This window comes from Rattus norvegicus, chromosome 17 (assembly GCF_036323735.1).
Source record: "Rattus norvegicus strain BN/NHsdMcwi chromosome 17, GRCr8, whole genome shotgun sequence".
Lineage (NCBI taxonomy): Eukaryota > Metazoa > Chordata > Mammalia > Rodentia > Muridae > Rattus > Rattus norvegicus.
In genome coordinates this window covers 26,400,001-26,424,445 of record NC_086035.1, presented here as the reverse complement: position 1 = coordinate 26,424,445, position 24,445 = coordinate 26,400,001, and the positions used below count along the sequence as shown (strand labels likewise).

The 24,445-nt window shown below is 44.2% G+C and overlaps 2 protein-coding genes and 1 long non-coding RNA gene across 4 annotated transcripts in view; 1 reads left to right on the top strand and 2 right to left on the bottom strand.

The window, feature by feature from the left end:
* Nucleotides 1-4,494: 4,494 nt before the first annotated feature.
* On the top strand, nt 4,495-10,799 carry LOC120097825 (uncharacterized). The gene is made up of 3 exons (XR_005495618.2): nt 4,495-5,613; nt 8,866-9,062; nt 9,593-10,799. It is a non-coding gene; the product is annotated as an uncharacterized LOC120097825 (long non-coding RNA).
* Nucleotides 10,800-21,576: 10,777 nt separating this feature from the next.
* The window catches only part of Bloc1s5 (biogenesis of lysosomal organelles complex 1 subunit 5), a 25,321-nt gene continuing 22,452 nt past the window's right edge, over nt 21,577-24,445 (bottom strand). Inside the window, exon 6 of one of the 2 annotated variants that reach the window (XM_006253807.5) lies at nt 21,577-22,904. In XM_006253807.5, coding sequence (XP_006253869.1) covers nt 22,725-22,904 — 180 coding nt within the window. In that variant the 3' untranslated portion in view covers nt 21,577-22,724. The remainder of the gene's footprint in view (nt 22,905-24,445) is intronic. The other variant, NM_001107347.1, reaches the window with a different exon arrangement.
* The window catches only part of LOC134482842 (putative protein CRIPAK), a 5,129-nt gene continuing 3,594 nt past the window's right edge, over nt 22,911-24,445 (bottom strand). The window contains exon 2 of the mRNA XM_063277006.1: nt 22,911-24,445. This exon is cut by the window's right edge and continues 1,508 nt beyond it. The gene's annotated coding sequence lies outside the window, so the exon portion shown is untranslated.

Here is a 24,445-nt window from a genome sequence, read left to right as displayed (position 1 = left end):
AATGTTAGCTGGGACCCCTCAGGTACCATCTACCTGTGTGTGTGAGATGGGGCCATTGAGCCCCAGTGATCTTCTTATCTCTGCCTCCCCAGAGCTGGGATTATAAGCACACAGTTTCAGTTTAGGGGAGGTGAGATATGCTAAGACTGTAAAAGTCAAGGCTACCCTGCCATAAGCAAGCAGTGATTCTTCTCATCTTGTTTGAGATGTCTTTAGGAAGACAGCAGGATCTCTGTAGGTAATCTCGGGTTTTGTCAGCTGGGTTAAAGTTTCTGACCCTCAGCCAGGTTTCTCCCCCTTCCCATGTCTCTTCATCTCTCCTTCCTATCTTGCCTTGGGTCACTTGGTTTTATCCTGGGGTTGTCCACATGCAGTGGACTTCACTTAGGACAACTTATCTTGCTCAGATGGACACTGTTCCACATGAGTGACTTGTTCTAAGGGGAGCCCATTTGGCACACCCTAATCTCATTTTCCCAACAGGAGACAGACATACATACGTGTGTGGTATTCCACGACTTTCAGTGATGGCAAGAGAGACCTTGCTCGAACTGCTACAGGAGCAGCGTGAATGACGTTGGTAAGCACAGCTTTCTTTGTGTCCTCTGTCCATCTCCTAGTAGACAGAAGTTACTAGTTAAAGCTAAAGAAGGAGAGAGAGAGAGAGAGAGAGAGAGAGAGAGAGAGAGAGAGAGAGAGAGAGAGCAATTTCCCAGGTATCCATTCAGTCTCAGAGGACTAGGGCCAGCTTAGCAGAGGAAAAACTGAAGCCCATTATCCCCCTTTGAAAATTCTCTTCCTAAATGGCCAGGAGCCCCACAGTGGGAGGCTGTCTCCTGTCTCAGTGCCAAACTCAGAACAGAAGGGCCATGGCTCTGGGGCAGAAGGACATAGGAGCTCCAGGCTCTATGGGCCTGCAGCCCTTCCCTTGGCCACAGATAGAGGCCATTGATCCAGAGGAAAGACGGCTGGCTCTTCAAAGCAGCCCTGGCTAATTGTGTAATGACATCCGGAGGTGTTGGGAGAAGCCAGCAAGAAGAGTCCTTCGTTTGCTGGAGTGATCCGATTGTATCCCGCCCCATCAGATTGTATTTATTGTCTTAATCTTTTCTTGCTTAATTATGAATATCACAGTTACCAGACTTCCAAGAAAAAAAGAATCCAGCCACAGTATCTGACTTCATGACCGCCTGTGGTGGTAAATTCTACAGACTAGCTACATGCTGTGAGAAAAGCGATTTTCTCTCCTTTGTTCATTTCCCAGAACGATGAAAACTCGCTCTTTCACTGTCCTGTTTCGGTTGTGATATTTAACCTAAATATCTTTAGCTTTTTCTCATCCTGCCGTCACTTAAAAACGTCTGTTTAAAAATACTTTTTAGTTCATTTTTAAAGTTTCGTCATATTCACATTTGCTTTGCTCCCCTGTCCTCCCAGGCCCACCCCCCTCTTTGTGCCTTTTTTAAAACCCATTTTTGTACCCAATTTGTTTTGCCCACATAATCCTTGGGCGTGGGCATACCCTGGAGTATGGCTGACCTACCAGGAGCCACACCCTTGAAGAAAACTGAGGCTTCTTCCTCAGGAGCTATTAACTGTCCTTAACTCCTCAGACAGGAGTAGGGCCTTGTAAACCCCTAAGCCCTCCATGAGGGGATGCTGACTGGCTCGATCCCGTACAGGTCTTGTGGCAGTGGCCACATCTGCTGTGATCTCATGAGGTCTGCAATGTCCAGAGGTCACTGTTCCACTCAGGTCCTCCTGACTTCTGGCTTTTATCTTTCATCCCCTCCTTCACAATGGTCCCTGAGTGTATGGTGTGTGAGTGTGAGTGTGAGTGTGTGTGTGTGTGTGTGTGTGTGTGTGTGTGTGTGTGTGTGTGTGAGATAAGGATGTCCCATTTGTGACTGAGTACTCCCTTGATACTTACTCTCTGCACTTTGACCAGTTGTAGGTTTCCACACTAACTACCAACCACACTACCCATTGCACAAAGAAACTTCTCGGATGACGTCTAAGAGCTGCACTGTACTGATCTACGGATATGGAGAACTTAGAGGGCAGCTTGATAACAATGTTCATTTAGTAGAAAAATAGTAGGCTCAACCAGTAGGGCCTGTGAGTTCCTAATCATGAGTTCTCGGCCAATTTTACAATCCCATACACATGTCTCCCTGTGGAGTGGGTCTTAAATCTAATCAGAAGGTGGCTGGTTACCCTATTGGCACAACTGAACTCATGAGCACCTCATGACACATTGGGCCACTATTGTAGCCCACAGGGTTCACAGCTAGATAAGATGGTTGATGACTTTTCTCTTTTCTATGTAGCCTACATAGCAAAGACCTTCTAACACCATAAAAGCTATCCAGCATGGAGGAAGCATTCTGGTCAGTACCAACTTGATTTCTTCATGTCAGGTAATCAATGTATCAATGACGTCTTTGACAATCGGTTCTCTAACAAGTTCCGGTGGGTCACTAAGAACAATGGTAATAGCCTGTGCTGAAAAACTTCCATCGAAATCTACCCTTTAGGGCTGGAGAGATGGCTCAGTGCTTAAGAGCACTGACTGCTCTTCCAGGGGTCCTGAGTTCAAATTCAGCAACTACATGGCAGCTCACAACCATCTGTAATGGGATCTGATGCCCTCTTCTGGTGTGTCTGAAGACAGCTATAATGTACTCATATAATAAATAAATAAAATCTTTTAAAAAAAAAGAAGAAGAAAACTACCCTTTTAAAAATTCAGATAGGTAATACAAACAACTGACTGCAAATATTGGTGCACTGCAAGAAATAAAACAAGCAAATTTCATTTCTTCCCGCAGCCCTGCAGACCCTTGGATGTCCCACCCCACCCCCACCCCCGGGCAGGTGTTAGTACCAACGGCTGGTATACATTCCAGAAGTATCTAAACCCACTAATCCAACACTGAGCTTTTCTTTCATATATTGAAAATTGCATCACGTCTTACTGAACGGCATTACCTTGTCCTTTTCTGTGTCTGCATAATGGTTTTAAATACAGCACAATTGAGTTCATCAGTGTCATGCTGGTGGGCATTGTTGATGTTTTGATGTTTCCTGTATTTTGCTCATATGCAAAAAGCACTAAGAACTTCGCATATTTGCTTTTTTTTTTTTTTTTTTTGGAGACAACGTCTCACTTAGACAAGGCTGGCCTGAAACACATCACTCACTATACACATACACACATCTTGTTTTCCTCCTCCTCTTCTGTTTTTTTTTTTTTCCTGAAGTAGAATAGCATTAGCCTTGAACTCACTATAAGCCCAAGCTGACCTCAAGCTTTTGGCAATGTCCCGTCCAGCCAGCTTGTTGTGGTTACAAGCATGGGACACCACACTGAGTGTCACATACCTCTTGTATTTGAATGAAAGCACATGCCTTTTAAATGCTGGCAGGTGTCTTTGTGGTGCCCCACCAGAGAGCTACAAGATCCGCACATCACTGGTATGATGGAAAGGTTGGTTGTCCCCCTTCCTTGCTGACTAAGACAGTGCACTCATCCTAATGGGACTCACAATTGTTTATTATATGTCGACTCTGCCCCCAGTCAATATGGGTATATAAGGAGGGCTGTGGCCGTGGGGTTCTCAGACTTTTGGACACCAGGCACTGATGAGAGTTGCAGAAGAGCAGAGAATGGGGTCTGGGGCCGAGGCCTGGGAAGAGCATCTAGCCTAGGGTTGGGGAAATGGGGAGCTCTGGCTAATCCAAGTGTCGATTGATCTTAGCTTGGAAGAGGCAGGCTTGGGGGCAGTTGTGGCTTAGGGTACAGGGAAGCCTTTTACAGAAGAATTTAGCTGCAGATCTGTGGGTGAATGCCTTCCCCATGGCTCTCCACAGTGGATCTTGGTGAAAACGAAAGTCCATAGTTCTAAACAGTTTATTGGTCGTTCATGGTGGAAAATGGATGTATAAAACCGTACCCCACTTCTCAGGGTGGGCCTGAGATTAAATACCTTTTGCAGGGAGGAATGTCTGGGAAGGGAAGCTTATTGGCTAAGCCCTCCAGGGCTCTAGATACTTCATTAGCACGGAGAACTCTGTTTTGTGTGTATGTGACCATAGGACACGTTTCTTTGGCACATGTTCCAGTTCAGGAGTCTGGCAGGGAGCTGGGAGTCACATAAGCCTCAGGTGTGTGCCCACCAAGTCTCTGGGTCTCAACCTGCTGTACCTTAGCAAACTTCCTGGCATGGTTTTATACCCCAGAGCCAAGGTGTACCCATAATTGTGTGTGTGTGTGTGTGTGTGTGTGTGTGTGTGTGTGTGTGTATGTGTTTTATGGGTAGAGGTGGGGTAAGAAATCTATAGACTATACCAGAGTCCCAGAATGCTGTATGACCTCAGGAAGAGGGAGGAGGAGGAGGAGGAGGAGGAGGAGGAGGAGGAGGAGGAGGAGGAGGAGGAAGAGGAGGAGGAGGAAGAGGAAGAGGAGGAGGAGGAGGCAGAGGGGGAGGGGAGGAGGAAAAGAGGAAGAGAAAGAGGAAGAAGAGGAGGAGGAAGATGAAGAAAACCAAGTATCTATGGCCTGGATGATAAAGAAATGAGAGGTGAAATTTCAACTGCATAAAAATACAAATACTTAAGCTTAATATGGGTAAGCTAAGTGACACTGTAAGCTTAAATTATTACCAGGTAAATAACAATACCACTGAAGATCAGGTGTGTCTTTTCTCTCTTGTTATTCTTGTGTTCTGAGCCAGTCTTATAGCTCAGGCTGACCATTGCCAAACTACCTCCATCTATTGAATGCTGGGACTGGGATTATTGGCATGTGGAACACGCGGCTTCATTCTCGGAGTTTGGGTTATGAGTGATCCACTTGGGTTTTTCCAGACTTCTACCATTGCAAGTACAGACGCTGACCAAAAAAGAAAGAAAGAAAGAAAGAAAGAAAGAAAGAAAGAAAGAAAGAAAGAAAGAAAGAAAGAAAGAAAGAAAGAAAGAAAGGAAGAAAGAAAGAAAAGGTAGCTACCACATTGGTCATCATCTCATAACATAATTTTAGTACAAGAGGCAGGAAAGCTAAAATCTGGGAGTAAAAGGCAGTCCTTTGAGTTGGATGAATGTGACTGTGTTAATCGTACTCTGTTGACTCCTCATGGCACTGTGCTGCCAGAGATTTTAAGTTTCCTGCAGCTCTGTACTCAGAACCACTACCCAGAAGGCTTCACGGTCCCACTTTTGCTGCCGTTTCTATGGGTGCATCGTGGGAGCCCTAAGGGAGGAGCTCTAGGGCCTGGAGTCCTAGCCTGTCTTCTTTGAAGCTCATTTGTCAGAACCACTACCCAGAAGGCTTCACGGTCCCACTTTTGCTGCCGTTTCTATGGGTGCATCGTGGGAGCCCTAAGGGAGGAGCTCTAGGGCCTGGAGTCCTAGCCTGTCTTCTTTGAAGCTCATTTGTCAGCATCAGATGAGGATAATGACAGGATTCCCACCACTTCACGGGAGTTCAAAGGAACTAAATGAGCAGGTTTTGAAAACCAGTGTGAGGGGCGAGTACTGATAAACGTTTAATAAGCCTGTGAAGCATTGAATACAGGCAATCAAAGGGGGAAACTGAGGCTCACAGAGGCTAAGGTAACAGGCTAAATTCATCCAACCAGGGCAGTGCAAGATTAGGCCTGGGTGCTGTGATTAGTTCCAATGTCCTAGTCTTAATCCTTCTCTCCATTTTCCTAATGTAAATACAGCTATTGCTATGATTGTTATAACGACTATGTTTTGAAGTCCAGCGACTGGCCAAACATAATAATAAGGATTCACAGTTGGTCAGACTTGGGCTCTCCTAAAGTGGTATCGGGACCTTTACAGTTTGTTCAGAAACCATGACGACACTTGGGGCTTTGTGCTCAGAGATGCTAAGCAGCCTTCCCAGATGAACATATGACCAGGCAGGCAAAAGCGGTGGGTCGTCTGTATTGTTCTGGAAATGGATTGGCTGTTACCGCATAAAACAGTGTCATTGGGTGAAGGTGTCATTGAGTGAAGGTGTAAAAGAAGGGCGTGGGGAACCGACCTACAGAATGAGATGCTAGACCTCAAGCTGTCCTACCAATGAGACGTATGACCTTTAGCTGACTTGAGATTGATTGCTGTCCACCTAGGCAGCCTATTTTCATCCCAGCACCTCGTACACCACCGACCGTGACACTTTGACAGCTCCCTCCTGCTGCCCGGGGACTAGCTTGCCTGCTCCCTAGGATGCATGCTCTCCAGTACCCCCATTCACAGCCCTTCATTGTTAGCCGCCATCTGCTCTATCCAAGTGCCTTTCTCCCAGTTCCGCTTTGGGCACAAAGGAGCCTTCATTCCTCCGGAGCAGAGCATGTGCCTTCCATGTGTTCTTTACCCTCCTGCTCCCTCTGCAGAGTAACGGGGTGCAAAGGGCATGGATGGCTATGACGGCTAAGAGGGAGTGCTGACTCTTTCATGTATACATGAGTCATCCATAAAGACATCTTCAACGCTCCAGTAGTGTGAGTGTGCGTGTGTGTGTGTGTGTGTGTGTGTGTGTGCACATGCATGTGCGTGAGCATGTGTGCATACACATATGTAATTAGGCTTTTAAATTTGGTCATTGGCAACTGAACCCAGGACATAATGCATACCACACATGAGCTCTACCATTGACCTTTAATCCCAGATAATTTTACTTTTTATTTTGAGACAGGGTCTCACTAAGTTGCCTCTAACTTGCAGTCTACCTACCTCAACCTCCCGCTGGCTGGATTACAGGCCTATTCTGCTTAGGTCTAACTCCACACACTAGTTTAAGCATTTGAGTGGCTACGGTACATCACAAACTGCTTTGTTCTTTATCTCATTAAGTAGTTTACTCATTGCCTTTGAGGTAGCTCTTATAATTCTTCCAAATGGGCAAAGCACAGAGAAACTGAGCTGGGTCACAGCATAGCTCAGTTGGGAGAACACTTTCTTCGCATGCAGTATGATCCTGGGTTAACCCGAGCACCACGTAATGTCAGGGATGGTTATACAGACTGGGATTTTCAGCATTTGGCCGGTACAGGCAGGAGAATCAAGAGTTCAAGATCATCCTTGATTATATATAGTGAGTTCATGACCAGCCTTGGTTACACGAGATTCTTTAAATAGGAGGGAAGGGAGGGAGGGTAGACAGTCAAGAGAGGAGCCGGGATTCAAATTCAGAGCTGTCTAAGATTATATACACACAGAGTATATAAACCTGAGCAAACTACTTACTTAGCACCCTCAGGTATAAACAGGGAGCTAGTGTCCACTCTGCAGTGCTAACACAGGTGTGTACATGGGGCTACAGGCGAGAGCTCTGGAGCTCATGGGAGTTTCTGTGAATTTTTCTCTTTGCGCCTCTGCCCAGTTACAGTGCACCCATCTTTCACACCCCGCTTCTTCCATGAAGGCTTCTGGGAAGAAACAAAGACCTACTTTAATGAAGGCTTCTGGGAAGAAACAAAGACTTTAACCTAGAGATTTCTTCTCTTCCAGAATCCAAAAGTTCAGGGGGAAAAGTTTTCAATCATTTTTCAGCTATTTAAGTTTTAGCCCCTCACGGTTTCTTCAGTTGACGGATCTCAGGGGGTTGCAGTCATATATCACACCCCACTTATGTTGGACGTTAATTAGTATAACACATGGAAATATCCAGATAGATGCTGACAGACTCACAGAGAAAGGCCCCTGGATGCAATTGAAATTAGCTGTGGCTTTAGGAAAAAAATTCATTCTATTTTAACACTGTTTATAAATAGGTACATAGTAAACCTATTTACTCAGAAAGAATACGAATAAGGAATGAAGAGAATAACCCTTACTTACTTACGTCTGTGTATAGCCTAGGATGTACCACATGTTGAAGGCTAACAAACTTCTGGTATTTACATTAAAAACTATACTACTCTATCTTGAATTTCTGCATTACCAGGAAAATAACATCTATAGTAGAAAACATGCATTTGCTTGGATATATGTGGTAATCTGTTAGGGAGCTTTGATCAGGTGTGAAGGCACATTTATTTTAAGGCCAGCCTGGTCTACAGAGGGATTTCTAAGCTGAGACTACATAGCAAGACCCTGTCTCAAGAATTAAAGTTTAAAACCAACCAACCACCAATAGAACAAACAATGGAAGTGTTGATTGTTCATAGCTGGTCCCTTCTGGGGCAAGTGACAGAGAGCATAGAGAGCCAGCTACAATTTATAGAACTGAGGAATGATTATGTTAAACCAGTCCTAGGGGTGAACTAAGATACAGAAGCCACAAGTGATTCCACTGCTACAGTATAACCCAAACAAAGAAGACATGGTTCACTCTTCAGTTCTCAAGGCTAGGCTCAAAGGAGCACTCCACCACTGAAATAAAATGCAAGACGTGGTCACTTTAGAAGAGAAGTCATTCATTGGCCATGTTTCTTTGATGAGGTAGCCTGTCACAGCAGGACAAACTGCTGTGGCGAAAGTGCTCCTCGAGGAGTAGAAGAGACAAAGTTGAGGTGACCAGAATCCCACAATGCCCTTAGAGGACATATGCCCAGTGGTCTAAGGGCCTCAGGCCAGTCTCCATCCCATAAGACTCATGCACTTCCCAGTAGTGCCAACCCTAGGACCAAGCTTTCAGCACCAGGGCTTTGGAGGATACTCATACAGACCGCAAAATGACTTCCACAAAGTACACACGATTGATTGATTTCTGAGATAGGCAAGGAGAAGCCATTTTAAATGCCAACTCTACACTGTTCATCCACATACATTATCAGAGGGATAATGTCATAGAGGTTGATTCCAATGCCACAGTTAATGCCACAGTGTCTTGGTTTTTTTCACTCTGTTTAGGATCCCCTTCTGTGACGCGCACATTTTGGATTTTATGCTGGGGTGGAGGTATGTGGACACAAAGCCAAACATTCAGATGAAGTTTGAACAGCCATCCAGACATTTCCAAATAACTTCAGAGCTGGCACTGTACAGAAAACCAGTGACTGTCCTCAGCCTTTCTAAAGATACCAAGAAGGAAACTTCCTACATCCAAGGTGAAATGTCCACTATGCCTACTTTCCTTCTGACTAGAACTCAATCCCATTCAATACAGAGAACTCAGTAAAGGCCAATGCATCACCACCAGGTCATTAGTGCTTTGCAATGATGCCATAGCCACTGTGGTTGTTTCCATTGTGCATTAAGTTACTTTCCTGTCACTGGGATGAAACACTCAACAAAGGTGACTTAGGGTAGAGGGGTCGACTGGATCGAATCGGTAGGGTATAGCAACAGAGACAGGAGCTTGAGGAGACAACTGGTACCAACACTACCACAGTCAGTAGTCAGGGAGAGACAGGATGCTGCTCAGTGGGCTTTCTTTATGCAGTTCACCCCTTGGAGTGGCACCACCTGTGTTCAGGGTTGGCATCCCTACTTCAGTAAACTCGACCTAGAAACACTCACAGATATGTCCAGGGATCCCCTCCCCACCCCAGGGTGATTCTAGATCTCACCAAGTTAACCATCAAGGGTTGTGAAGGATCATAAAGAAGACAGCTCTCAGGGATATTTTTTTTTTTAGGCCACATTCAAGACCAAAGAAGCAAGAAGTTCAAAAAACCTCTCGCACTGTCATCGACGTTGTTTGACAGAAAGAGATACCTACTCTTTGTCAGAAGCATTTAAAAAAAATCTTGGGTGTTTGACACAGAGGCCCTGAATTCTCTTTAAAACAAAAGGAAAGCACTATTCCAGAATACAATCCGATAAACTGTAAGTCATATCTGGATTGTTTCCAAAGGTGGCAAAAAGGGACTCCAGACCCTCATCTTAAATAATCCCAAAAGGCCCTGCACGCCCAGAGCCCCTCTCCATCACAGGTGGGTAGCAACTCAGGCTCTGCTCACTGGAACCCAGTCAAGGAGACTGGAATGCCATGTCTTCATTCATAACGCTGTCCCGTGGAATTATTTTTTCCGGATTCCTGGGGAAGTTAAAGAATTTGAGGAGAATATCAGGAACTGTTGTTTCAGCTTGTTTTGTGAGCAGATAATTGCCTTCCAACTCCATTACTTCAGGAAGTGATGTGTGCAGCATTGTTTCTGATGGAGGAGGTGCTGCGTTTCGGCCAGACATACCAAGCACATTGAAACCAAGCCAGGAGCGAGGAGTAAGTAAGTCACCTCCTTGAACTCAGACTTCTGAGTCCACTTTGCAGATAAGGCAGCCCCAGACAACCTGACCACATGCCAACCTCGTTATTTTGAAAGGGTGGAAGCACAACTTGTTTTCGGGAACGAGAAATTTCACTAAAATTACTAAATGTGGTCATCAAAACATTTGGTAGATGAAGTGCTATCAAAATGGCTTCAGCAGAAACTTACTTGGAAGGCCAAACTTCTCTCTCGTTTGGGTCTGAATCAAAAGCCAGCCTGGGAAACTAGAAGCAAAACACGTTTTGTCCTGAGCAATACCTTTGATCCTATGGAACATATTAGCCAATCTTCCTGAAGTGTGACCTCATTTGTGGCACCAGCTGTGTGGGTGTGCCATCTAAGGATTTAGAAAACTCGTCTTTCTTCAGCTTTAATGTGTATTTTAAGACTGCAGAAAGCAGTCTAATCCAGCTAAGTGCTCCAAGGGGAACTGTTACAGACTTCAACTTAAGAAGCTTAAAGTTCTTATGGCTGTGATCTATCAACCTTTCAATAGTTATTACAAAGTCATTCCCAAATGGGCACTGGGAACCCATGATTGTGATGATAAAATTGTTATGGAGCAAACATAAATATCACACCTACGTTGTCAGATCCTTCTAAACTTATACACATTAGCTCATCTAAACGTCAAATTTATGATGTACTGTGATGTATTATGTATTGGTTCTTTTGCTAACTCAAGTGTACAAAGAAGGAAACCGAGGCACAGAGAGGTTAAGTGACTTGTCAACGGTCACTCAACCAGCCAAGAACAGATGTAGGATTTGAGCTCCCACTCCCATGATTTCCTCCTCTATATCGTCTCTCATGGTTCTCAGTTTTGTCTTAACTCAGTTATAATACACTAGTCAAATATTGTCTTAGCCAAGGCCATTAACTGTACTCTGTCAAGAAATGAGAAGTACTGATTTTTTACCTAGAGACTTATTTTTAATAGAATCAGCACAGCCCTATTCCGACTCAACATGCAGTTGCTGTGGGGAGGCTCTGTTTTCCCTCAAGCAGTAGGCTTACTGTTATTTGGCAAGTGATCTATCTGCTCCACTACTTGAAGGGGTTGCTTTTAAGGATCTCTGCCTAAAACTATCACTCAACAGTTTATCTTTCAATGTTGTAATGCATTATCTTCCAATGCTTTTAAAAAACCCATTACCAAATGTAGTCACGCTATTGAGAAATGCCTCGATTCTTTTGTATTACACTTATAAATAGCAGGAGTGAAGATGTCTAGGTGAAAGGAATGCTGGGTTACAGCATATTCTACCCATCCATTTACTCACTAATCCATTCACCCGACGAAGGACTCGCCCATCCATCCACCTTGATACCCAGGTGTTCGTTCATCCATCTATCAATCCACCCACCCCATTCCTGACATCAACCCACACAATGAATACCGTTTTTCAGGCATTGAGAATACAGAGTGGATCAGACGAGCATGCTGTTCATACAGCTGATATGTTAGTGGTTGAAATAGTAAATAAGAACCACAGGACTGGGGGACGGGTCTGAGAAGGCTGTCTAGGGAGGTCGCATTTGTGAAGAGAGCTAATGAAAGTGAGAGATGGATTCTTGATAGAACCTGGGGGAGAAAGCTGATAGGGAAGAGTTTTCCTAGTGCAGAAAAGACTGTTGGAGCATCAAGAAGGCCCCATGGCTAAATGAAAATAAACAAGGGCTCGGGGTGAGACAAGAAACGAGATAGGCAGGTTTCATGGTATGGGATATGTCACTGGAGAGTTTTCAGAAAGTAGATGGTACCCACTGCAAAATACTCACGGTGGTGTAAAATGGACAGAGATAGACCAGCAAAAAGCGAGGAATCTGGTGAAGAGGTGATGTCTTGGGCTTGGGGGAGGGGAGTTGGTGAAGTGGTGGTTATGAAGCCAGTGGGCAACTTAGCTAACACCTGGGTTAGACCTGAAGGGTGAAGGAAGAGCAAATGTTTTCCACCTGGGAGCATTACTGCAGAGTGTATGTAGCAAAGGTGAGGTAGAGATCCGGTCTGGATACATGTGTAACAAGTAAATGTATCGAGTGCAGCTGCCTATTGTTAGCACCTGGGCAATGTGTGCACACTGCCCTCCCGCCCAAGACTGCATCTGTCTTGACTAGGAATTGCTAGTTCCAGTCACATCCCAAAATATCTGCCCACAGGTTAGCACTTTCTTCTACCAGTTACCCATCTGAGTCCACAGAGACTCAGACACCTTAAGAGTGTATGATGTATCATCAAGATAAGCACGGATTATCAGCATTGAAAATGATGCAAAGGGGGCTGCTTAAAGTCCATGAGTAAATTTAGACATGGTGCACAGCTAAAAAAGGATTTCTAACTCTGTTGTGGAGTTATCACCCGAGAAGACTGCAGCGACACGGGTTTAAGCCAATAGAACGTCTTTATTAGCTGGCCGGTGACAGCAGTGGATGTTCAGGATCCCAGTGTAACATTGAGACTTCCTCAGGGTGAACTTTTAAGCACAAACCCATGTTCTGGGTTGACAGACTCCAGTCAACAAGGACAGGTGGCCAGAAGCAGAACTATGGAAGCTAAAGAGCAAGGTCAGTACACTTAGAGACTTTCTCAGAACTGCATGGACTTTGATGGATCAAGCCTTTTGGCAGATGGTGCTGTCTACCTGTTACCTGAAGGGTACAGGAGTCAGTCGTGGGAAGATTCTAGGGGCTTTATTACAACTCTACAGGGGTGCTTCTCCTTTCCAATCTTATCCACTATTTTCAACATCAAAGAAGTTATATCACCTATAATCAGGATTATTACCAGCTCCCTCCCTCTCTCTCTCTCTCTCTCTCTCTCTCTCTCTCTCTCTCTCTTTCTGTCGTGTGTGTGTGTGTGTGTGTGTGTGTGTGTTTATGTACAGAAGCCAATTTCTCCTTATGAGTGAGATGCCTAGAATACAGGCGATCTGATGGTTACTGGATTTCATGACCATCCTTTTGTGACCCAGATCCTCATGGATTCACGTTTTCCCTACAGTACAAACAGTTCCCTATCGCAGTTCACAGAGATAGTTCCTACACGGAGCTTGCAATGTTTCTCATGTGGTCCATGTTTAATCCTGGTCATTGAAATGTTACAGACTTTTTGTTTTCTACTTTATTACTACGTGGACTCAAATCAACTGCAAATTCCTTAATGACGGGACACAGTTTCTTGCCTAGTTTTCTTTTAGAACTTAATCCTGACATAGCTCGATGCTCCAGTGACCACCAGATTCCACTCTGGCTTCCTTATTCGAGAGGAATAAAATACTAACAGCTAGGTTTCTGACTCTTATTTTTATATTCTACCAATTATATTTTTATGTCTCTGAATGATGCGTTGGGCTTGTAGTTCTTCCTTAGTTTGAAAGAAAGCACTCCGAGTTTCTCGGCCTCTGTGTAGGTCTTTATGGATACCATTCTCAATTCAGTTTTGGTTATACAAACTGGAGCCCTGGAAAATGTGTACTTTGTTAAATTTAATATAAAGTTCGGAAAATGTACAGTTGTTTTCTAACCTTTACTTTTTTCCCCCTCCTAACAAACTCTGACATCAACTACATAGTAAAAGACATGAGGAAAATTAGGGAAAAGAATACAGTTTCGCAAAACACTGCGAACCAACCAGGTTACACATCAGCTCCTACACTTTTCTACCTCTGTTCAGCTATGTGAATATGAATTTATTATGTCATAGATTCTTGTCAATAGAAGAGGAAAAAAATCTTTTATTGCAGTGACACCTGCTGGTCTTAGTGTAGAAGTTTTAGACTCTAAGCGGAAGACATTGTCTGGTGTCAAAACTGCTTAGCAGCTGAGAATGCTGTGCACACCTGTAATTCCAGCATTGGGGCGGGGGCGGGGGCAGAGGACCAGACATTCAAGGTCATCCTTAGCTATGTAGCAAGTTTGGGACCAGATTGAGATACATTAGACTCTGCCCAAAATAAAACTAAACACGCAACAAAACAACAATAGACATGCTAAGGGGAGGTGGGGGTGGGAGTGAGAAATGACATGGCCACAAGGCCTCAATCCTACACAAAACCTTCAGGGAATGAAGGAAATGTTGTGATTGGGAGAAATAGTCTTCCTCATGAAGAACACACGCCTTGGAAACACACATATGAGTAACATTATACAGACTGAGAAGGTTGTATCTGTACATTTAGGAATACGCACACACACACACATGCACACATGCACGCACGCACACACACATACACACATACACACACATACACACACATACACACACACATACACGCACACATACACACACATACACACACATACACACACATACACACATACACACATACACACACACATACACACACACGCACACACACACACATACACACACATACACACACATACACACACACATACACACACACATACACACACACATACACACACGCACGCACATTCAAGGGAAAGGCATCATGAATTTGAAAGAGTGACAAGAGAGACATGGGAGGAAGGAAACGGACAGGAGAAATGATTTAATCTCTAAAGCATTGTTTTCTAATTAAAACCTTTACAGTATCACAGAAGACACCATGCAAATAGTAGCATGGAGGATTTCTAAATTTTACAATGCTCTCACTGTAACTACATGAACCCCTTTCTTTCAAAGGACTTATCTCTGAGCTGGAGAGGTGGCTCTGTGGTTAAGAGCACTGGCTGCTCTTTCAGAGGACCCAGGTTCAATTCCCAGCACCCACATGGCTGTCTGTAATTCCAGTTCCAGGGGATCTGTCACCCTCACACAAATGTACATGCAGGCAGAACATCAGGGCACATACAAATAAATAAATCTTTTTATTAAAGAGCTGATTAGGTTTCTGATAACATCAAAAATTAAAAATGTGAATTTTGTGATTTTTCTTTTCTACAATTTCTATTTTAATGGAAATATATATTAAATCTTACCATTTGTGGAATATTTTCTCTTAAGAATATAATATTGGGAGCTGGAGCTATAATTCAGTAGTACCTACTTATACCTACTTGCCTAGTAGGTATAAGGCCCTTGGTTAGATTCCCCGGCATCCCAATAAAAACAGAAATGAAGTTAATGTTACCAATGAGGGCAAGTTCCTCAAGTCAGATCCGTGTGTCAGTCACAAGTCAGCTAGAGAGCCTCACATTCTGACTTCCTATATTTCAGTTCTACGTGGTGATAGCAGGTGTCCTGGTGGATGTCGACCGTCATGCCTGTTCTCAGCGGATGCTTTGTTCGCTTTACGAGGGAGAGGTGGCAATAAGGAGTGATGCGAAGCGCGTATCTCTGAGTTAACTGCTTTTTTTACACCTTTATTCATCTTCTTGGTGCACGTGTACATGTGTGTGGGTTAGCACATGCTACAGAGCACATGTGGAGGTCAGAGGACAACCTGTGAAAGTTGGGTTCTCTCCTTCCTGTGGGTCCTGGGGATTGATCTTAGGTGACCAGGCGTGGTACCAAGCACCGTCACCCACTGAGTCATCTTTCTAGCTCTATCTCCTTCCATTTTAAGATGGACAATATTGTTCTTGTTGATTGTAGAGGGAACGTGGTGGCCCTTGCATTCCAAGGAAGAATCCCTCACTCTCTTTCATTCTTGTCAGTAAATGTGGTGCCATCAAGGGATTGCCTGTGCTTGGTGCCTTTGACTCATGTATGGGTCTTTAACAACTGTAGCACTTAACCACCTTTTAACCAAGACTATACTCACAGCTAAGCATGTTTTGATATATGTACAAACTCTGTAGGATGACCAAACTGGACTTACTAACATACTCGTCACCCTATATTGTATCTTTAAATATTAAAGATGACTCATCTTTAATATTGTAAAATGTTCTAGAAAAAAACAAATTTCATACAAATTTCATGAAAGTTATATAAAGAAAAAATGGAATCCACCTATAGAGATCTTTTATGATATAACTTACTGATTTTTTTCTTTTCTTTTTTTTCTGGAGCTGGGGACTGAACCCAGGGCCTTGCGCTTGCTAGGCAAGCGCTCTACCACTGAGCTAAATCCCCAACCCCTCTGATTTTTTTTTAAAAAAATGTTAAAAAAAAAGAGAGAATGAAATAGTCTATCTGACATGGTATTTGTTCTTCTATGAGGTTTTTTCTTTAAAGGAACAAGTGAGTACTTCCTGCGTATGAGGATGAGATTAAATTACATAGAAGGCACTGAAAAGTTATTGGAGCTGCTATACAAATCAATTGTTGTTTCCTTACCTCGAGTTGGTTTTGACTGTTTGACCTGATCCTTGAGTTTCAGTGAGGACAGAACCTTAGTATATGGTATACCTGTGGGCTTAATGCCCCATGAAAAGTGACATATTTGAAAATCTGAGCCTTTTCCTCCCTGGATTACAAGGGCAACCATCAGAATATTGCCTTCCTGTCATTGGTCCAGTCCCAGGGAAGCCCCGTTTTTAGCAAGAGCCCCAGAAAGGGATGCACTTTTTCTCCTCTTCACGGGTAGACCTTGAACCACATCGAGTCAATCGACAAATATAAAATAAAGGTTTGCTTAGTGTTAAAAGTTCTCTTGCTACAAGCAAAATCAATCAAGAGGTCCACTGAGGAACCGTCTAGCCCAGGTTTGCCTGAGTGTGTCTGTGGGGCCTTGTGGCCAGGCTCTGAATTACACAAGTGAAGAAATCAAGCAGGTAGTGTGGCTATACTCCTCTCTCTGCTCTCAGCTGGGGATCTGGTGTGACTAGCTCCATGAGTTCCTCATGTTTGACTTTCTCAGAGACATGGGTTGTGACCTGGAGTCGTGGCCTGAAATAACACTTTCTCCCCTAAGTTGTTTTTCTAAGTGTTTCGTCCCAGCCACAGAGTGAAGCTAGAACATAAAGAATTGAGACCACACTACTAGAAAATGCGTACTAGGGATGATAGTCTCAGGGACTGACATTGGAATTTAGTTAGCACAATGCTTGCTCAGGATGGATGAAGCCCTGGGCTGCCCTGTGCCATATAAACAGAGTATGGTGACACATACCTGCAACATTGTCACTTGGGAGGTGAAAAGAAGAGAATCATTAGTTTAAGGCTATCCTCGGTTACACTGTGAGTTCTAGGCCAGCCTGGGCTCTAGGAAACCCTGTCTTAAAACAAAACAAAACCCCCAATCCAACCAACCAACCAACCCAAACCAACCAACCAAACAAAAGGTTCGTGATTCTGGATTGACTAATGTTTGAAGTATTTTTCTAGTATACTTAGGCATAGATCTAAGCCCTTTACTTTCATGCTGGCGATAGTAGCCCAGGACATTTCTACAAACCATGATAAAGTCCTAAAAATTGAAGGCATCTAGGACTAAGTATTCAGGTAATTTATGTAGGTTTAAAAAATGGTTAAAAAAATAACATTATTTAGTGTGTGTGTGTGTGTGTGTGTGTGTGTGTGTGTGTGTGTGTGTGCAGGTCACAGGACAACTTTTAGGAGTTGGCCCTTTCCCTCTACCATATGGTTCCTGGGGACTGAACACAGGTCAAACAGCCTTGGCGCCCTGCTTCTGAGCCATATCGCCAACCCATTATGGAGACTTAGAATAAGGTTATTGTGCTCATTTTGATTTTCATTAGCTTATGAATAGTAAAAAAAAAAGTACAGTAGAAATAGATACAATCAAATCAGTTCATGAATAAGAAGCAAAATAATAGAAAATACTTGGCATGAATATCAAAAGACACAAACATATTCTTTTTGTAGGAAATTTTCATGCAGTAAAATTGCCACACACTTCCTTAGCGATTTCCATACACAGTAATCTCTGTGTATGGAACCCCCCAAAAATATTACAAGAAACGGTTTAAGCTGTATTCTTTATTCATAGCTGAATTTTGTTGGGAAATTAACGAAAACAACTTGGGAGACAGCGGATTCTACAGGGTGACAGCTCTGGTATTGGAGCCACCCTAAATGTGTCCCTACTCATTCTGGCTAGAAGGGTGTGGGTTTCAAGCAGCCGTGTCTCTATGAGTGAGAAAAACAAAAGGCAGAGATGGTTATCAGTCTACGCCAGTTGCACTGTCACAGAGTGGGTGGCTCAACCAAATGAAACTACGCTTTTCACAGCTCGAGCAGCAAGAAGTCCACGATCGAGTTGCTTAAATGCATGTGATGAGGTCCCTCTTCCTGGCTGTCAGACAGCCAGGCTGTCTTCTTTCGATACCCTCATGTGGCCTTTCCCCGTGTTCATGGGGTTAGAAAAGGCAAAATCAAGAACACATTCTCTGGTGCTTGTTTCTCGCTCTTCTTTGGTCTTTCTCTTTTTCTTTCCTTTTTGCTACAAAATAATTGAACTTTCATGCCGTGGCTGTGAAAGGGCAGCTGCTAAGTACTATGGGTCTTGGAGCCTCTATTCCTGGGGTCCTCGGGCACCAATGAATCAGGCAATGAGAGGCAACAGTTCTTGCTCCTTTGTGGAACAAGTCAGAACTTACAACCCAGTATATACCTAGGGGCTCGGGAGTAATGTCATTACTGACCCTCAAGGCCCTCTCTTGCACAATCAGCAAGGCTCTGTTGGGACCTCATGGTACAGTCACGGGGTGGGAAAAGGAGACCATGGTTTTAGCCTGTGGACCAAGATGGTGCCTTGCAAAGAGCGGGGCTCAGTTAATTAGGGCTGAGGTATTATATTGGCTCATTTTCTGTCAATTTGACATAGCTAACCATTCTGAAAAGGGGAACCTCAGTTGAGAAAGTGTCCATACCACACCAGCCTAAAGCTAAGTCTGTAGGGCATTTTCTTGATGGCAGAGTTAATGTGGGATGAGGCAGCTCGCTGTGGGTAGTACCAGCACTGGGCAAGTGGTCATGGAGGGTGTATAGCAGGCTGAGGAGGTAGTCATAAAGAGCAAGCCAATAAACAACATTCTACATGGTTTCTACACCAGCTCTTACCTCCAGGCCCATGCCCCGTCTTATTTCCTGCTTTGACTTCCCTCGGCAATGGGATATGACCTGAGAGCTGTAGGCTGAAAAAAGCCCTTTCCTCCCCAAGTTGCCTTTGGCCAAGGTTTTATCACAGCAAGAGAAATCTAACTGGAACAGATATTCCTACAGCTAGGAAGGCCTGGAGGACTCCCAACTTTTAACTAGAATATTGATTTGGGTGACTCTTGAGATGAAAGATACTCTACTCTAGGTCCAAGAAATGTGAGAGTATCCTCTAGGTGACAGAGAAATCATGCAGGTCCAGGAACCAGGGGCAATGGGTGGCTTGACCCCTGGTCCTCTGGACCTCCCAAGGCTCTGAAGGCATTTAGCGTGTCAGTCACCTGGTAAGTCCTCTGCTCTTGAGAAGGTCTAGTGGAGTCCAAATGGGAACATGCCTCAGGCATGGTACAGGAGACAGAGAAGGCAGCAGGACAAAGGCCTGAGGTAGCCATGCTTATCATGAAGCAGACTGTATATAAGAGGTCAGTTCCCTGGGTAATGATAAAAAGGTAGATGATGTCCTGGGAGATGGTGGCCAGCAAGGTCCCCAATGGTGGAGTCCTGCTGCACCCCGACCCACACCCCTCTAGATGGAGTCACAATGGGATTTCAGCCCCAGCTGCTGAGTGTCAGGGAGGACATGAGTTTGTCCGCAACAAGGACTGAGCTGGAGGACTGGCAGGACTGAGAACTCAGAAGGGTCAGCCACATCCAAACCTGTGCGCTCCTTCACCCCACATCCAGAGAGAAAGGAGAGTCCTAGGCCGTCTTGTCATCGCACTACACGGGTTTAGGACAGAGATTCTCACCCAACACAGTGAGAGTCAAAGATTGGCCCGAGGGGAAAGCGACTCTGAAACGGTCCAGGGTTTGCAGTGTTACGAGGGACACATGGTAGTGCTGGGAAAGTGGGACGTGTCACTATCACTGAAGGGGAGAACCTTGAGAGTGACAGGGAGGACAAAGGCTTATCACACCAGTCAGCTGTCACTTCAGAAGCAACAAGGAAGATGGGGAAAAGAAAACATTCTCACCCTGTGACTGCACCCCGGCAACTTTCCATGGAAACAAAACCTAAGGTTTTATTTTATTTTATGCCTGAGCAAACAGTGCTCAAAACCACTACAGGCGTCAAACAAGATGGAGCGAAAATTCTAGATCTGTAAGTTGAGGGAGGAAGTCAGACATTGCTCAAAAGCTCTCCTGCTTAACAGGGGGAGGATCAGGGAATTCAGGCTTTGTCTACTAATGCATGTTGTATGTCCCAGTGAGCACAAAGGGTAAAGAGTGAGTGTCCAACTTTGAAACTAGTGCAAGAGAAGTACATGGAAAAGCATGTGAAAGGAGTGCATGTGAAAAAGCAGGAGAGCGGGGACGAAACACTCAAAATAAAACAATGTAATCTGAGTTTGGGCCCCAGAGTCCATATGGCAGAATAGAGAACTGACTCCCACAAATTATCCTCTGATCTCCACACACGTGGTGGTTTGTTCTCCCCTAATAAATAAGTGTCAAACAGCTCAAAATGATACAAGGAAATCCTAATATATTACCAGTTTTAAGAGGTATAAATAAATGAATTATACTTTCTAGCTAAGAATAACCAGGAAAAAAAGTCCCTCGGTTATGAAACAATCAGGTTGGGGGCTGAATGTACCCATCACAAAGCCCCAGTCACATAAAACAAACATTATTAGTTTTGGGGATAAAATAGTAAACCCAGGAGAAAAGGAAATTCTAATACGTTGCAGAATCTGAAAGATCATGAGAAAGGAGGAACAGAAATCCTCCTAGAACAGCCCTGCCCTAACGGACACCCAGGCGCAAGTGTATGTTTGCCACTGAACACGACAGCAGGAAGGCAAACCGACGGACCCTTGTGGAAACTTAACAGTGCTGCACAAAACTAAGAACATTAATGTGTAAACCTTAGAAACTCTGTCCTGGTCCTCACCCCTCAGAAAGGAATATGTCGTGTACAAATTTAGGAGGTAATGTGTCTATTACTTGTGTGTGATACACACGAGCCACCCTAAGCTGCTGCTGTGCTGTGTGCCCTCTGGCACTCGGAATTCTGATTTAGTGACGGCAGCTATTAATGGTGTGGTGGTCACTAAGGACATTCCAGAAGGTTCCTGTGATACAAAGGGGATTTTCACTGTGGCTCCCTCCCTTCCCTTTTCACGTGTGGGATATTTTTGGAAGTGTTCTTTTCCATCCGCTGAAAGAGAATTAAGAAAATTCCAGCATGCTTCTGTGTCAGCAGCGCTCTTTCAGTCCAGGGAGCACGGGGTGATTGATGAACCTGTCAGGCCTACAGTAGCAGACAGAGAAAGTTGGCAGAAGTTCAGTGTTGCTGAAAGAAATCTCAAATACTTATTTCATCTCTTCTATTAGCTTTAATCACGTTTCAACATGAGCCAAGAATGAAGCTTTCACAGTCGGCCATACATTCACACAGGCACACATTGTCAATTTTCTGCAGTAAGAACACTGAGAGAAAATGGCAGGTAGGAATTTTCTGCCTTGCCCTTCTTTACTTAAGAACAGAAAATACTAGAAAGACCCGTCCACACCTCAAATCCACTGGCTATGCATCTCCTCAACGATTGCAGGAATTTCTGTTTAGTTTACAGCAAATGGCATTTGCCGCAGTCCTTCCTTAGACTAGTGCAGGCACGGAAAGATCACAGTGGTGCTGGACAGTCCTGTTCCATCCGGACACACCTGCTGGAGGTCAGATGCTAACACAAAGAGGATTTATCTCTGACTCAGATCACCCACTGTGTGGGCCAGCATGTTTGACCCACCCAGAGCCCATCTTACACGGCCTGGGAGTGACTTCTTGGCAGATTCTGTTGACTGTGCAACTGAAACATGCGTAGATGCTATCTATTCCTTGGAGCGCTTGCCCAGAGTGAAATGGACAGGAAAGCAAGGTAAGTTCTGTGGGCAAGATGATGGTCCTTCGAGAGGAAAAAGTCAAAATACTTGTTATTTCTCCTAAGCATAGCTTAGAAAACGAAAATATTAAGTGCTACAAGGCTACCAATCAAGTATGTCTTGTCACCCATTGAAACACATGGCATTGTGTTGCACTGCAAAACCTGGTGTCTCCAAGCAAGCTGTTCAACGCCTACTGTGGCATCTCTGTCACAGGATGCTGTGACAGGCAGCTGTCATATCTGCCATTTAATCCACAATGTCAAACCATTTACCCTTGGCACAATGAAGTGGACCCTTGCAGAAATCTACTCTCAGAACCCTCTAAGCTAATCCCCGAAGAGGCCAATCTGTTTAGCAGTGAATGCATCCCACGTGCCCTCCTCTTCCTCAGACGACCACAGCTAAGTACACAAGCACTCGTCTTCCACTGGGCATGTATCTGGCTCCAGCAGTGCCTCTCTTCAGACCTAAGAGTGCCCCTGAGTGTATTGCGAAGCTTGAAGGAGAGGCTACATGGTTGGTGGGAGGATTTGGGGGGATGAGGTGTGTTCCCATTCATCTGTCTCTTTAAGATCAAATTCTTAAAAGGTGGAAAACTTGGCTAGGTCCTTCTCCATTGCTGCATATTGCTCTCTGAGCCTCTCCATGGCTTTTCTGTGCTCGGCATCCACTTCGGCTCTGCGCTGCGGCTGTCCTCTCAGGAACTCCTCCCACTGGAGCATACGCTGCTTCTCACTAGCTGTCAAGTGGTCATTAATCACCTGAGAAAAGAAAACATGAAAGCCACATGGCATATACAGAATGACACAAGAGAACTTTATCCACCGACCACTACTGCAGCAACCAGCAGATAGTCAGTGTAAATTACATGACCATTTTAATATCCATTGAGAACACTATACATGGAGCCTGTAACCTCAACACTTGTGAGGCTGAGGCTGGAGAATTGCTGTGAGTTCAAGACCAGGCTGGGATGCAGAGTGGCTTTGCCTCACAACCAAACAAATAAACAAATAAATAAACAAAACAAATGTGTGATGTTAGAAACTGTTCTTACTATATGTGACCATAGATGCTCACATTTCTAGAATTTCTAAAAAGCTCAGTGTCTTCCCTGTGCTAATGATCTGAACTGGTACAGGGACAGCCTGGAGCCTGGAGCTCACTGGGCAAGTGCTCAATCACCAGCTGTCTCTAGGGCCATTACATGACAAAAACTCATCATTTTCATGCTTTTGTTTCTCTCAAAGTTCTGATTAACTACACATGGTTTTAATCAAGTCTAAAAATCAATACTGAAGTTACTATATGAAGTAAAATTACTGTCTTACATTTTCTGAAGCATCTTCTTTTTGATACATTAGAAAGAATCACAGGTTACCAGTCACTGGGGAATTCAAGATATCTTCTGGTTCAGTCTAGTTTTTAAGTGCTATCTCCATCTGGTCAAGTATATAAGTTATTTTCAAGACGGTTTTTAACATTTCTACACCAACAGAGGTTTGCCTTCTTCTGAGTATAAAAATTACAGATAAAATATTGTAGAAATTAAAAAAAAGGATTTGGATTTGGACTAAGTTCTACAAAACAAGCTACCAGAGTCTTTGACAAATGAACAGAACATGTGAAGCCCTTCTAAACTCCTGTACACCAACTCTAGAGAGTCTAAGAGACTCCCAAAAGGATACAGGCTATTGTCGCCTGTAGCTCCTTCCCAGAGGTCGAAGGTAAGTCTGAGCTGCTGCAGAGGCAGGATTGGAAGATTTGACCTGGGTTTGACCTGAAAGCCTCCTCCCTGAGGTCTACCAGAGGAACTACACAAGCTGTCAGAGGAGGGATGCACTTGATGCCTAAGAACCACAACAACGATCAGTACAGCAAGACATCCCCACAGTGCATAGTGGCACTCATAACTTGGTAGTAACCAATCGCTGTCTACCCTATCCTTGTGCCCACAGATGAGTATAGTTCTCACTCCTGATCAAAGCAGAGCTCTTTGCAGCAAGAGGAAACTTACAGAGCACAGCTGGTCAAAAGGAAGAGAACAACTGACCATGGGATGCCCAACCCCCTTTAATTTAAAAAATGGTTTTTAAAAGGTCAGCAAATAGACTGAAGTTGAATGCCAACACCAGCACTTGGCAAAGGTAAAACTGTTTCTGGCAGTCTATATGTTTGGGGGCTCTGCAAAAGCCAGCATGCTCTCGGTGCCTATGAAATGCCAGCATGCTCTCGGTGCCTATGAAATGCACTCCAGAGGGACCTGCTCAGCGTAGCTTACCCACTTCTAAAAGTCCGCCTT